This window comes from Nanorana parkeri, unplaced genomic scaffold (assembly GCF_000935625.1).
Source record: "Nanorana parkeri isolate BGI_ZX_2015 unplaced genomic scaffold, ASM93562v1 scaffold369, whole genome shotgun sequence".
Lineage (NCBI taxonomy): Eukaryota > Metazoa > Chordata > Amphibia > Anura > Dicroglossidae > Nanorana > Nanorana parkeri.
Window position 1 is genome coordinate 273848 of NW_017306637.1, and position 13226 is coordinate 287073.

Consider the following 13226-nt stretch of genomic DNA (forward strand, 5'->3'; position numbering starts at 1 on the left):
CTCAGATTAAATGGATTTCCAACTAATCAAAATGTTAATACTTGATTCTAACTCCTCTGTCGACTCCCAAGGAGAGCCTGCTCTCCCTCTGTTTTCCCAGGATGGGGATACGTGACGCTTCAGCCATTTTCGAAAACGTAAAGTAAACAGAATCATATGTAAAACAGCCGTTCTTCTGAACAAAGAATGAGGATCACATGGAGATCTTCATGAGGCGGTCAGGAAGCGTCAGAGGCATATATTTAGGGTGGACACCCCTTTAAACTGCACAGTCCTGTAAAAGCCTAGTTTAGGACACTGGTCATTGTATGGCCAATGCTCTTTATATAAAACTTACTCATTTGTTTTTGCATACAACATATTCCAAAAGAAAAATGCACTTTGAAAAGTGCAAGGCATTTAACACACACTTTTCCAGAAAGGTAAAATGCCAAAACAAAAACTTTATATAGTTCCGCTTCCATATTCCTAAACAATTCCATGCTGAAGTACAAGCACGGAGCCCCTGCAGCCAGGGAAGTGCTTTGTGCCTAGAGTATTGCACTGTAACCTTCTGTCCATCCCTTTTACACAATTTTATTGCTTAAAACTAGATACTCACATAATACACTTAAGTGGTAAAAAGAAACTGTGCCGTGTAGTCCCACCTGAGTACATCACTAATCCTTTGCAATACATGAATAAAAGTATATATATATTTATATTATATATGTATCGCTTTACAACAGGTAGCATAATGTAAAAATAAACATTCTGAGATTTACAAAATATTACAAAAAGTGAAACATATAGCTACACTTAGCACACGCTGAAAACAATTCCTTTCATTTACAATAGTGGCAACCATCCATTGGAAGTGGCACTTTGCTGTTGCATCTTGTCAAGGCGATTCCACAATGACCTTCACGTTTTCTCTGCTGTAACAAAACCATTTTGAATGAATTAAGATATAGTCTCCACATTTTCTAAATCGATAGCCATGTGAAAGAGCCCAAGGTAAATAATCCTGGAGATAAGCCTTGGCCTCCCTAATATTTGTAACCCATCTTTTTGCCTTTTGGAGAACGGACTTTAGATTCTCTGATTAAACGTCTCCTTCTTAGGCTGACCATACACCTTACGATCATCGGACACTCGATGATCGAACCGGCGTACGATTTTCATACGGCGGCCCCATCCTGCCCCGATTATCGCAAGGTTGGATCAGGGGTAATTAGAAGAAAGCACCTGGGCGAATTGCAGTAATCGACCACACGTATTTTCGTCTGCTCATGTGCAGTGTAGATCGTCCGAATTACATGGTTAGTCAAAAGTCGATCGATTGTACAGTATTTGCAGTTGTACACTGCCCATTAACATTACGAATATCGGACGAAAACGCGAACGCATACAAAAGTCGGCCGATATTCGTAAGGTGTATGGGCACCTTTATTCTCATTTTTTATGCTAAAAAAGCAATTCTCTTATCATGGAATGGTTCTGAGGCTCCTTCCCTCGGCTGCTGGAAAGGTTTAGTAAATCAATCTTTGCCTTTGTACAAGATAACATACATCAAGCCACCCTAAAACTAACAGGCTTATTCAGAAAAGGGTGAAGAGTTTGGAGAAGTCAGGAGAAGTGAACAATCTAGGATAACATACCTGAATTGGAAATTGAGTTGAATTGGAGAATGTTTCCAAGTCCTAGATTTTTCACTTCTCCTGCCTTCTCCAAACTCTTCACCCTTTTTGTGAATAACCTGTTGGACTTACCAGGCAGCTTTTCATGCTCTGGCAACATCATCAAAGAAACTCTCCATTTACTTTAACTACCTCCCAGCCGGCCGTTGTGTATACACGGCCGGCCGGGAGCTTCTTGCATGTAACTGGGCGTGTATACACGTCCTGTTAGATCCACCTGATCAGGCGCGCCGCGGGAGCCCGGGACCAGCATACTGCCTCTGTCACAGGGGATCAGAGGGAGGTCGGTTCACGATCTCCCTCCGGTCCCCTCTCCGCTGTCAGAATGCGGAAGTGTTGTATATTACATCACTTCCGCATTCTCGTGTCACTCTCCAGCTTCAGATGCTGGAGAGAAGCTGATGAAGCAGATCTCTGCTTCATCAGCTTCTTCAGGGGGGTCCTAGGTGACATTAGGGGTCTTGGAGACCCCTGATGTCTAAATAAAGAGGACCTTTCACCTTTTTTGCTATCACAGAGGGGTTTCTCAGCCCCCTCTGTGATAGCAATAAAGTTAAGTGAAAAAATTGAAAAAAAATGTAAAGTTTCCCCCCAAAATTTTTTAAAGTTACACATTCAAAAAAAATAATTGTTTTTTTAAAATTCTTTTTTAAGTCCCCACCCCTACATACACGCATGTAAACAAGCGTCAGGTGCGCATACCTGCGAAAACGACGATTGCGCCCATTACGCCGCACATGTTACATATCGCCACCAACGTCGGAATGAGAGCAATAGTTCTAGGGCCATCAATCACTGATAACACTAAACTGATGAAACATAAACACCTGGTCTTCAAGCGGTTAATATGCCTTCTGTTTATTGACCTGCCTTGCACTTCCCAAGTCCCCTCAACAGCTCCCTACTCCCTCCCTCTGCAAATACCAGGTGATGTGTATTGTTCCCAATTGCCAGGATGCTGTGATATCACCCAAAAAATGGTGAAAGGAGCAGTGGAGCTGCTTTTATGTAAATGGAAAAGCTCATCTGAATATAGCATAGCTGTATAAATTGTTATTTAAGAGATTTTGCAATTGGTTGTCACTTAAATTTTATGGAAAAGCTTTTTTTTTAAAAAATATAGGTTTAAACTGTTATAATAATCCCCAGAGGGCTGTAGTATTTTTTAACTATGAAGCAACAGAGCTATTGTGGCACAACACAGATTTATCCTAAAATATGTATGTAATGAAGATGACATTTAAAACAAATGAATAGAGCCTGTCTCTTGCTACAAGTCACACCTTGAACCCTGCATCTCCATATAACAATTGTTCCAGTGCTTACCTTGAAGCCATCGAACTTGTATGGCTGGTCCATAACCCTTTTCATTCTTTGCTGAAATCCTGAAAACAACAGCAGGCCGGGAGCTGCAATCAACGTGAGCGTTTGCCAGCTGAGCAGAGGTTACAGTGCAGGATGTCTTCACACCACTGTAAATCTTCATGAACGCCAGCTGGTTCTGAGCCTCAGGAAGTGAAGTACGTATGGCCAAGAAGGCAGAATATTCTAAAATGTTTCCCGTTGGCGAGGAAGGCGTTTCCCATGAAATATGGACACAGTCTGCACTCTGAAATAAGCATACATATGTTTTCATTAGATTTTATCAAGCTAGTGAGGCATCTGTGCAATCGACAATGGCAATGCCATGGAAGAAACTTCTCTTAAGCTTATGAGGATGGATGGGGCCTGTGCAGCCTGGGCTGATTGGAAGATCTACTACACTACACATAGGGAAATGGGGAGGCTCTTTGAACGTGTGGAAGACTAAAATGCCATTACTGATGCAGTATGACATGAGCTGGCTCCTAGGGCTTATCCCTGCAGGTCAATTCATTTTTTGGCTGAAACTTTCACTAACAGCCAGTGCCAGTTTCCATCACTGGAACATGTACTCACACATTTGGGTGTACGTTTAATAAACCGTGATAAAAACTAGCTTTATCACGAGTTAACTTTACTCAGCAGATCACTTTGTTTTACTCGGCTGCACAGAGGCTGTTTAATAACCTGCGAAAAGAAAAATTATCACACGAAACAGCTGTGAAAGGCTGAGATAAGTCGTCACGGTGATCAGTAGAGAAAGCAATGCGGGGAATGTATTCTGAGCTGCACAATGACATCCTTTGTGATAATCTACAATCCTGACAAGATCATTGTTTACTCTGCCAAACCACCCAATAACAATATTACAAAGCACCTCTATAGCAAAGTGCAACAGTTAATTCTTTGTTAAAATGATGAAAATTGCTAAAAAGCAGGATTTACATCAGGGGTAGCCAAACTCCGGCCCTCCAGCTGTGGTGAAACTACATATCCCATGATGCATCTCTCTCCTGCAGACATGTATGTGGCTTTGAGAATCTTGCAATGCCTCATGGGATTTGTAGTTCCACCACAGCTGGAGGGCCGGAGTTTGGCTACCCCTGATTTACATGATCCGATTTGTTCAGCATGTACCAGTACAAAAGCATGAATCAAACTACCAGAGGCGGCCGTAATGTGAGGCAGTGATGGGGTTAAACCTTCTAAAGGGGCACTCTGATGGAGCCAAGCAATGTAAGTGGGCACTCTGACACGCTGGAAATTAGAATGTTTGGCGTCCCTGAAAAAAGCCTGCTGTCCCGAGATAGGTGCATCAGCACTGTGCGTGTGCAAACACACTAGCAGCAGGTATTAATGCATTACAAACGGCGGACCATGGTGGCGAAATGGTCTTACAGACTGTTATGTGTGGAGTGCAATGTTCACTGCATCTGCCTGTAAAACATGCTCCCCAGACATCCTTCAAGCTTAATTTGGTGGGCCTGTTTCTGAGGGAGACTGAGCCTTCAACAACAAGCCCTAAGGTCACATGACCTTACTGAACTTTACCTCACACTACACAGATACAGTGAGGGGACTTGAAACTGCCACTAAGCCCTAAGGTCACATGACCTTACTGAACTTTACCTCACACTACACAGATACAGTGAGGGGACTTGAAACTGCCACTCTCATGAGGGAAGGGTGGCATTAAGACAGACTTCCCTCCTTTTCCCTCTCAAGGCTGTGACACACTGCAGGCGAAGCGAAAAAAATCGCAACCTTCCACTTCGCACCGCAGCTTGTCTACACTGTAGTTTGTCCGGTCACAGCGGAGCTCGGGATAGCCAGCAGCGGCGGCAACGGAGGGGGGGGCGCACAAACAGACAGACATCTGAACGCTTGTATGTAAAACAGCCATCGCTGGCTGTTTACATTCAAAGCCGATTTCCCATTTGTGCGTGCCGCCACGATAAAAAACGCCCACTCGCATTCCGTCCGCTGTCCGGCCCTTTAATTACAACGGCCAGACAGCAGGTGGTTAATTATTTAATTCATAAATATTCTTTGTTGATTATGAAATATATTTAATTGGTAGCTAAAGCAAAGCTACCTGTTTGGATCACCTCATTTATCCAACCATTTTCCGAAATGCTCCCGATGCCCATCCAAATACCAGAACTTCAGGTATCAGGAAGCCGGGCAGGGAGTCATTACACACCTCCTGGCTTCTTGACTGGCTGGGAAGCAGTCTCCATGCTCCCTCGTCACCAGAGAGCTGGCTTCTTGGCCAATCAGGAAGCCAGGGGATACATTGCCTGCCCTCTGGTTCCCTGATTGGCCAGAAAACTGGCTCCATGCTTCCTCATCACCTAGTGAATCAGGAAGCTGGGCGTGGGGTAATGACTCGCTGCCCGGCTTCCTGTGTGGGCAGAGAGCTGGCCATTCAGGAAGCCAGGCGGCGAGTTATTACCTGGCCCCCGGCTTCCTGATTTGTTAGAAAGCCGATTCCATGCTTCCTCGTCACCTGGTGAGGAGGGAGCATGGAGACAGCTAACCAGATAGTCGGGCGGCAAGGCATTACATACTGCCCGGCTTATCAGGAAGCCGAGCAGGGAGTCATTACATGCCGCCCGGCTTCTTTAATGGGACTTCCAGTATTGTTATTGGGTGTCGCCGAGTACTGGAAAAAAAAATATCAGTACTCATACTCGATATCGAAAAAACGGCATCAGTGCATCCCTACCAGTGATTATTAGGTACGATATTGAAAAGGGAATAGTTATGCTTGTATGAAAGTAGGATGCCATAGTAAATATTATATACTTAGTAAATGTTGCAGGCTATTATGAACCAACAAATCATTTTTAATATGTGTGGTTTGAATAAGTAATGTGCCAGTTTTTTTAGGGTCTCACCTTTGTAATTTTTACGGATGATGGAGCTCCAGGAAATCCAGGAATGCAAGTCTTAAACTCACTAATTTTACTGAAAGCACCAACTCCACATCCATTAATTGCTGCAACTCTGAATCTGTACACACTGCCGGGACCAAGTTCATATTTCTTTAACAAAGTGTAGCAAGAAGCATCAGCATCCTGGGAGGAAGAAAACCAAGCAGCTCTTAAATGGACCTTTAGCCAATCAATTAAAACAAAAACAACACGAATAGCCACTTCACACTTAACAGTAGTAAACTGCCATACATAAAATATGGCTTCGAGAGATAAACCTAAAGCTGGCCATACACAGAAATATTTTCTTTGTTCAACCTGCGGGCTGAATGAATAAAATATTACAGACTCCATCAAAGCTTATGAGCATTGATCGAGGAGTCTCCCGCTGTATTCATTGTATTCCGACAGCGGCCGGCGGTTTATTGGCTGCCCGCTCTGTTCGTTCAAAGATTTTGCAACCGGTTCCTTTCGATCAGCTGATCGGGGATGCTGACAGCGGCACCCACTGTGCGAATTTCAGCTGGTTCATCAAGAACAGACTAAAATTTGCATAGTGTATGGCCAGCTTAAAGGAGAACTATGAGGTGAGTGATTTCCACTTATCCTCAGTTAGAGCCGACCTGTAACAAGGAAGCCGTCACAGGTCGGCTCTATCAAATCGTGAAGTGAGCAGAAACAGAAACATGCACTGATCCCCTCACTTACCGATCATCTCCCTGCAGTGAGTGGTGATGGTCAGTCACCGCTCCCCGCAGGGATTCGCCCCACCCCCCCCAATCCTCCAGCGCTGAGTGAAGGAACGGATGGGGGAGGGGTTGGGCACAGCTGGCTCTGCCTCTAGATTAGGCAGAACCAGCTGTCACTCACGCAGCTGGGTGAATCTCGACAGTAATGTCAGAATCTGTCCCGGCTGCAACACTCTCAGTGTATTGCGGGCAATAGCCTGAGCTTTGGGTCAGGAGGAGGTTTGGGAGGAGGTTAGTATATGTTCTCCCGTGACCCTAAGTGCCTGTTCACACAACGTCCGTTTTCTGTGCTGACCTGATCCGTACGCTCCTGCACTAAAAATGCATCCCAATGTATCCCTATGTGTTTTATGGGCTACAGTTCTCACGTACGTAGTCCGTTCAGGTTACGACAGAAAAATACTGCATGTCACATTTTGTACGGTCAGGATACGCTCCGGAAACGCAAAACGCGTCACAAACACACTGCACCGCAGCTAACATACTGACAGCCCCACTCCAGCAAAAAAAAAAAAATATACAGGTGAAACTCGAATTTTTTTTTTTTAAACTGGAACTGGGGCTGCAGCTAACGATTATTTTCAAAATAGAAAGTGTAATTTTTGCCGAAAGTGTCATTTTACTGCAGATACATCGGCGCATGCGTGATTTCTTTCCTCCCCGCTGGGCGCTGCTGTGTCCCAGCGGGGAGGAGAGAAAGTGACAGCAGGCCGAGCGCTGTGAGCGGCCGGTGTCTCTCCTAGACCGCTCAGCCGCCTATCACAGTCCGGCAGAGCGGTGTGGGGGCGGAGACAGGCCGCGCTGTCACAGGAGGCTGGGCTCTCCTCCCTGCTCAAGAGCGTCGTGCACGGCTTCAGCGTCCTGGCTAATCAATCAATAGCCAACGAACCGACGATCGAAAACGTCGACAACGTTTTGGATCGTCGATTTTAAATCGACTTAATCAATTAACTGTTGCAGCTCTAACTGGAACGCATCAAAAAATAGGATTTTTGTACTCACCGTAAAATCCTTTTCTCTCCGTTCATTGAAGGACACAGGCAACAGATCGTAGATCCTGAATGGTAGGGTAATATCGCCACCTGCAGGAGAAGGACGCTAGGCACAAAACTAAAGACCAATTACAGCCTAGGGGCGGCCCCTGCCGGTGGCCACCAAAGAAGTACAGAAGCTTCTTTGGGGCATATTCGCCACGCGTATCCATTAGGATACAGCCGGATAGCCCTCGGAAACGCCCGTTTGTCGTGCGTTTTTTTTAAACCGCGAATTGCGGTAAAAACGCGCGGCCCAAAACGCGCATATTCGGTACGCCTAGGTGTGAACCCAGCCTTAATGTGTTGTTTTGCACTGCACAGGCAAAGTTCAGGTTTACCTTATTGCAGCAAACAAAACAGGTACAAAGTAATTACTCAAAAAAACACAAAAGACAGACCCTGTACACATGTGATGTAGGCATACTACCTTGCCTGATGTGCCCTGGTTCGCTTCTGGAAGCACAAAGAAGTGATTGACCACAGCACTATTGGTTTGGAAGATCCCGACATCATACCACTTCCTCTGGCCATTCTTTACTGCAGACTTTTCTGTAACCTGCCCATTTGCCTGTCAGCAAAGTAAGTAAATTCAGTTTACTCAAGGGAAGTGTCATTTTCAGTTTCTAGGAACAGATACATGCACATGTAATGCATTTTTTTTATAAACTCAGCATGCACAAAACAAAAATAAATTAATTTGTTAGTTCTGTATATCAGTGATCAGTAATCTGCGTGAAAGAGTCGATCTAACAGATCTATACACTGATGTGTATTATCTCTTATTGTTAGTAGGTGTAACTTACCAGTGCGCTCTTTGACTGGGAAATCAGTTTCTCACTTGTGCGTGTTGTCGATGTGGAGACTGTAGCTGGAAAGAAAAAGGTCTCAGTAATTATGAGATTTTGCGGTTGAACTCACTTTTACATTTATAAAAAAATATACCGAACCAACTTTAGAAAATTTCCACATAAGCCCTGATATTTGCACTTTGTTTCTAAGATTCTAAAGAAAAAAATGGACAAGGGACAAGGGAGGAATCTGGCCTATGCAGCTGACAATCTAGATCTAATAATTCAGTTTGGGGAAGATGCTGGTATTTATTACCTCATCTTAGCAATGTTAAAATACTTTGATCAGACACAAGATTTATACAGATCGGTACCATGGATAGTTGCTCTTTGTCCAAGTAAAAAGCATGAATATATATTTTTTTAGTGTATAGGGGTATACTGCATTTTTACCAGTTGTTACCAAACATCCTATAGAGCAGGGGTCAAAATTTAAAGTCCTGAGCTACTAGCCAGGCCTTAGGAGTTACTGGCCACCAGTTGCCCACCTATCCCTTACCCTGCCCCGGCCTTAACTCCGCCCCTAAACATACCCTCTTAAATATTAACAACTTTAACTGCCTCCGGGCCAGCCATAGTAGAAAAACGGCCGGCCCGGAGCTCTCTAGATCTGAGAGATTACTAAGGTCTGCAGACATTACCAATCACTCCGTTTTCGACCCGGAGCTCAGTGAAGAGCTGCGGCTGACAGAACAGAGAGCCCAGCAGGAGCAGCTGCTCCCACTAGTCGGGTACTGACTCAAGCCTGACTGAATTTCCACTCGCCAAATGCGAGCAGGCGAGTGGAAATTTTGAGCCCTGCTATAGAGGGTTTGCTTGTACTTTATATTGATGAATGCTAGTCTAGTCTTAAACGTGGTATTGTCCACCGTTTGTATCACAAACCAGAAAAAACAAATTACTACTAAAATAGCATTTGCTGACAAAGGTTCTGTGGCGCTGACAGATGCTGTAACAGACTATGACATGCACTAATGCTCCATTTAACATCTGCACTTGATATGAAAATTTAATGTTTATACAATTACAAACTGGGAAATGCACACTAAGAACATTTGCCTGGGGTGATAAATACATACATTTTACATCCATTATGGTAGTCAGTGTGCTAAACACATGATACTACTAACTACACATACTGACAGCATATCATGCAAACATTTTTACTTTGTACCTTCATACAGAATTCAATACACATGCAATGTTAATGTCCACCCTGCAATTTAACTGCTTTGACAGACAAATGGCTGAGAATACAGTATGTGAAACTCATTTCAAACCTTCACGTTGTGTACTGAGTGTAGTTTGTGAAGTTTCATCTCTAACAAGTGCCCCATTTGTACGTGATGACTCAGTTTTAATGCTCTGCTGGGTTACCATAGATTGTGCACTGGAGACAATGCAGGATGCTGAAACCTCAGGTGTTAAAATTCCTATGTCCAAGGCATGCACATCATTCAAATTAGATGATGTATGAGGACCTAGGACACAAAGTAAATGACAACCCATTAAACGTGTCTTTGGATCCACTTGTTTATCAAAAATGACCAATTACAACGCAATGTAAAACGTTTTATATCTATGGATTACACCAAGCCATGGCCACAAAAGAATGGTATTAAACTCCATGTGTCAGATACCTTCACACTCTTTACTGAGAAATGCAGACTATCCATTTTATACAACATAGGCAGGATGAAATGTATATTCTGTATGCTATTATTGATACACTGCAGAGGGCTAGCTATTGCAAAATTAATATACCAATACTTTAGTCTTACCTGCTGTGTTAGGCCCAGACGACTGTTGTAATTGGCCATTTAATTCTACAGTTACACTGGAAAGTGCTTGTTTCTCTGTTGAGGTTATCTTCACTCCAACAACACTATGGTTAGTAGACTTTGCCAAACAACTGGGTGTGGAACTCTAATTGAATGACAAAAGAAATGTTTTTTAGGAAGGTTGGAAAAAAAACATTTTATTTCTTGTTAATTATTTTATTTTTATACTTTACTGTCGGTGGCTCTGGGGAAATATCAGGGATCTAAACAGAACCCTGATATTTCCCTTTTAAAAACTGGGGGGGGAAAAAAAAAAAAGTAGATGGAGGACACAGAGTCCTAAAACCCTTTATCTGCAGCCCCTTTTATGAATAGGAGACCTCTGTACTGAGTGCTGTCCATTCATAAACTGTGGATATTGTATCAGTTACTATGTCCACAATCATGAATGAACAGGAAGTGATGTATGGTACTTCCTGTTCATTCATAACGGATGGCACAGTAAACATACTATGTCCTCAGTTATTTGCAAACATTCAGTGATCAGTCCTGTCACAGGAGGCGGGGCGGTGCGGGAGGAGAGCTCGGCCTCCAGTGACAGTGGTCTCCTCCCCGCTGGGCACCAGTCTGTGTCCCCTCAGATCCCCGCTGCCTCTGCCGACAGGGAGGGAGAGTAGCAGACATCGGAGGGGACACAGACCGGCATCCAGCGGTGAGGAGAGAAGCTAGGGATGCATTTTAGGGCATTATGGTACTTTTCAGCATTTTGCTTAAAGTACCATTTTTGGCCAAAATGTTTCGACGGCCGAAATTTATCGGACACTTACCTGGGTTACTGGTCCACTACTGCTATTCTGGTGAAGGGGTTCCACTCTGTGTTCAGAAGGAAACATGCAGCTTGCAGAAGATTCTGGGCAATTAGCATCTACAATATTAGGAGGCAATAGTTATTCTTGTAAAACATCAGATTACATTTAAAACATACGACCTCAAGTTCCAGTACAGCAGCTAGGTGCTACAGATAGGAGCTATGCAGTGGGCCGACTTGAGCCATACTACACTACATTACTACATTCATGTGTCGGAGACCAGGCATGCTTATACTAGAGAACAAATATCAGAAGTTGAGCAATAACAGCATATATTTCTATATACTTCAAATAGGACAAGGAGCATTATTAATTGAAACTATAAAACACAGCAACATTCAGTAAAAATTCTCAGTAAGAGCATTGATTTAAGAGATATATCTTGTGCTTAACACACAAAAATATAATAATCCACCTACATAATAAAACTGAAAAAGCTCTAGAGATGCTGTGTAACATAGCAAGGAGGGGGTAGCCAAATACTATCTATGATCAACCCATAAATTATATCAAAGGGTCTCAACAAGTAAACTACATTTTCCAACTTAGTGAATCATCTAGTGTATTTACTTGATCTACATGACAGTCTGCTACCTGGAGTTTACTAAAGTCCTGAATGACAGCCTTTGTATTTCTTTTAAGGCTTACTTCAGCTTCGTGACCATGTTTCATGTTACACCCATATTTAGGGGTGCTTTTCTGCAGGCATCTGTTTCTGTTTGAATTCGGTGCAGCTGTGACTGGTTCACCCTACACAGCCACGTCATCCATTCAAAGGGATCTGGGAATGGAAAGAATACAAGTCCCATTGGTCACCGCGGCAGAGGGACTCACCGATCCTAATGGAGCAATGTGGTGACATCAATAAACTTGTAGTCCATCGATTACTTCCTCTAGCTTTATAACAGAATGTCTGTACCTGGGCCTGGGATGTAAACAATGCATAAGCCTGTGCATTTCACCCGTGATGCACTCATCATGGTTGTAATGTTCAATCACCAATTTAGAACATAACCAGATTCTAAGAGCTGTGTAAATCTCAGAACAGGCTGGACAGCAATGCAAATCCTCTAGCCGGTAAAACAGCTCTGATATATGTATTTTATCTGTGTATTTAGCTACTGCCTAGTGTTCAGCTTTAAAGTAAATGTACATGCAGAACTTTAAAAAAAGGTGTATTGAGTGGGAAAGGATTAGAACCTGTGTCAGGTTTTTATTACTGTATGTGTCCCAACTAGTTAGACTCACCCTATTTGTCAGAATGTGAAGGGAAATCCAAAATCTTACAGATGTCACCAGAACAAGAGGCGATGGTAAATTTTCCAATGGGGACACCTGTTCTAGAGACATCTTTCTAAGAGAGAGATTCCCTTCTTTGTAGAGATTTTTTTCTTCATGTTGGGTCTCCTCCAGGACACCAAGCAAAGTAAAATTTCCCTAGCTGGACAGATTGCATAAAAATATATAAAATAATACCAGGGGTATTATCCCTTTCCCTACTCTAGCCAAATAAAAAAAAAACGCACACAAATGAATCTATATGTACACTTTGTGATATAATTTTTTTTAACTCAGTAGGAAGACCACTATATTTAACTTTCTTAAAATATATCTAAACCCTAAAATAGTAGTATATAGAGAAGCTCATCGGTGCTTCAATATAGTGGCTGCAACATTTTTTGTCAAGTACAGAAAATACCTATTGATTTTGCCAGAAATGCCATGTCCTTGTCACTTCCTGTGAGCTGAACAGACAGCAAAAACATCCTTATCTTTCTTTTGTAAACTACTAGTCCCATAAAGCCATCTTATCATGGAGATAAACAAAGACAGACATGTTTGAAGTCCAGCCTGTGTTACAACCATGACTCCCTCCATGGACACAGTGATGAAATAAGTGTAGCCAAAGAGACAGGATGTGTCTTATTTGGAGGATCACCAGGTGAATATTAGGGTAAAAGGGTAAAA

At 43.0% G+C, this 13226-nt stretch overlaps 1 protein-coding gene across 1 annotated transcript in view; it reads right to left on the reverse strand.

The window, feature by feature from the left end:
* Positions 1–766: 766 nt before the first annotated feature.
* The window catches only part of HCFC2 (host cell factor C2), a 26785-nt gene continuing 14325 nt past the window's right edge, over positions 767–13226 (reverse strand). The window contains exons 10-17 of the mRNA XM_018558918.1: positions 11217–11314; positions 10390–10534; positions 9889–10089; positions 8564–8628; positions 8188–8328; positions 5942–6121; positions 3006–3288; positions 767–917 (exon numbers count right to left, since the gene is read on the reverse strand). Of these exons, the coding sequence (XP_018414420.1) occupies positions 904–917; positions 3006–3288; positions 5942–6121; positions 8188–8328; positions 8564–8628; positions 9889–10089; positions 10390–10534; positions 11217–11314 (1127 nt within the window). The 3' untranslated portion in view covers positions 767–903. The remainder of the gene's footprint in view (positions 918–3005; positions 3289–5941; positions 6122–8187; positions 8329–8563; positions 8629–9888; positions 10090–10389; positions 10535–11216; positions 11315–13226) is intronic.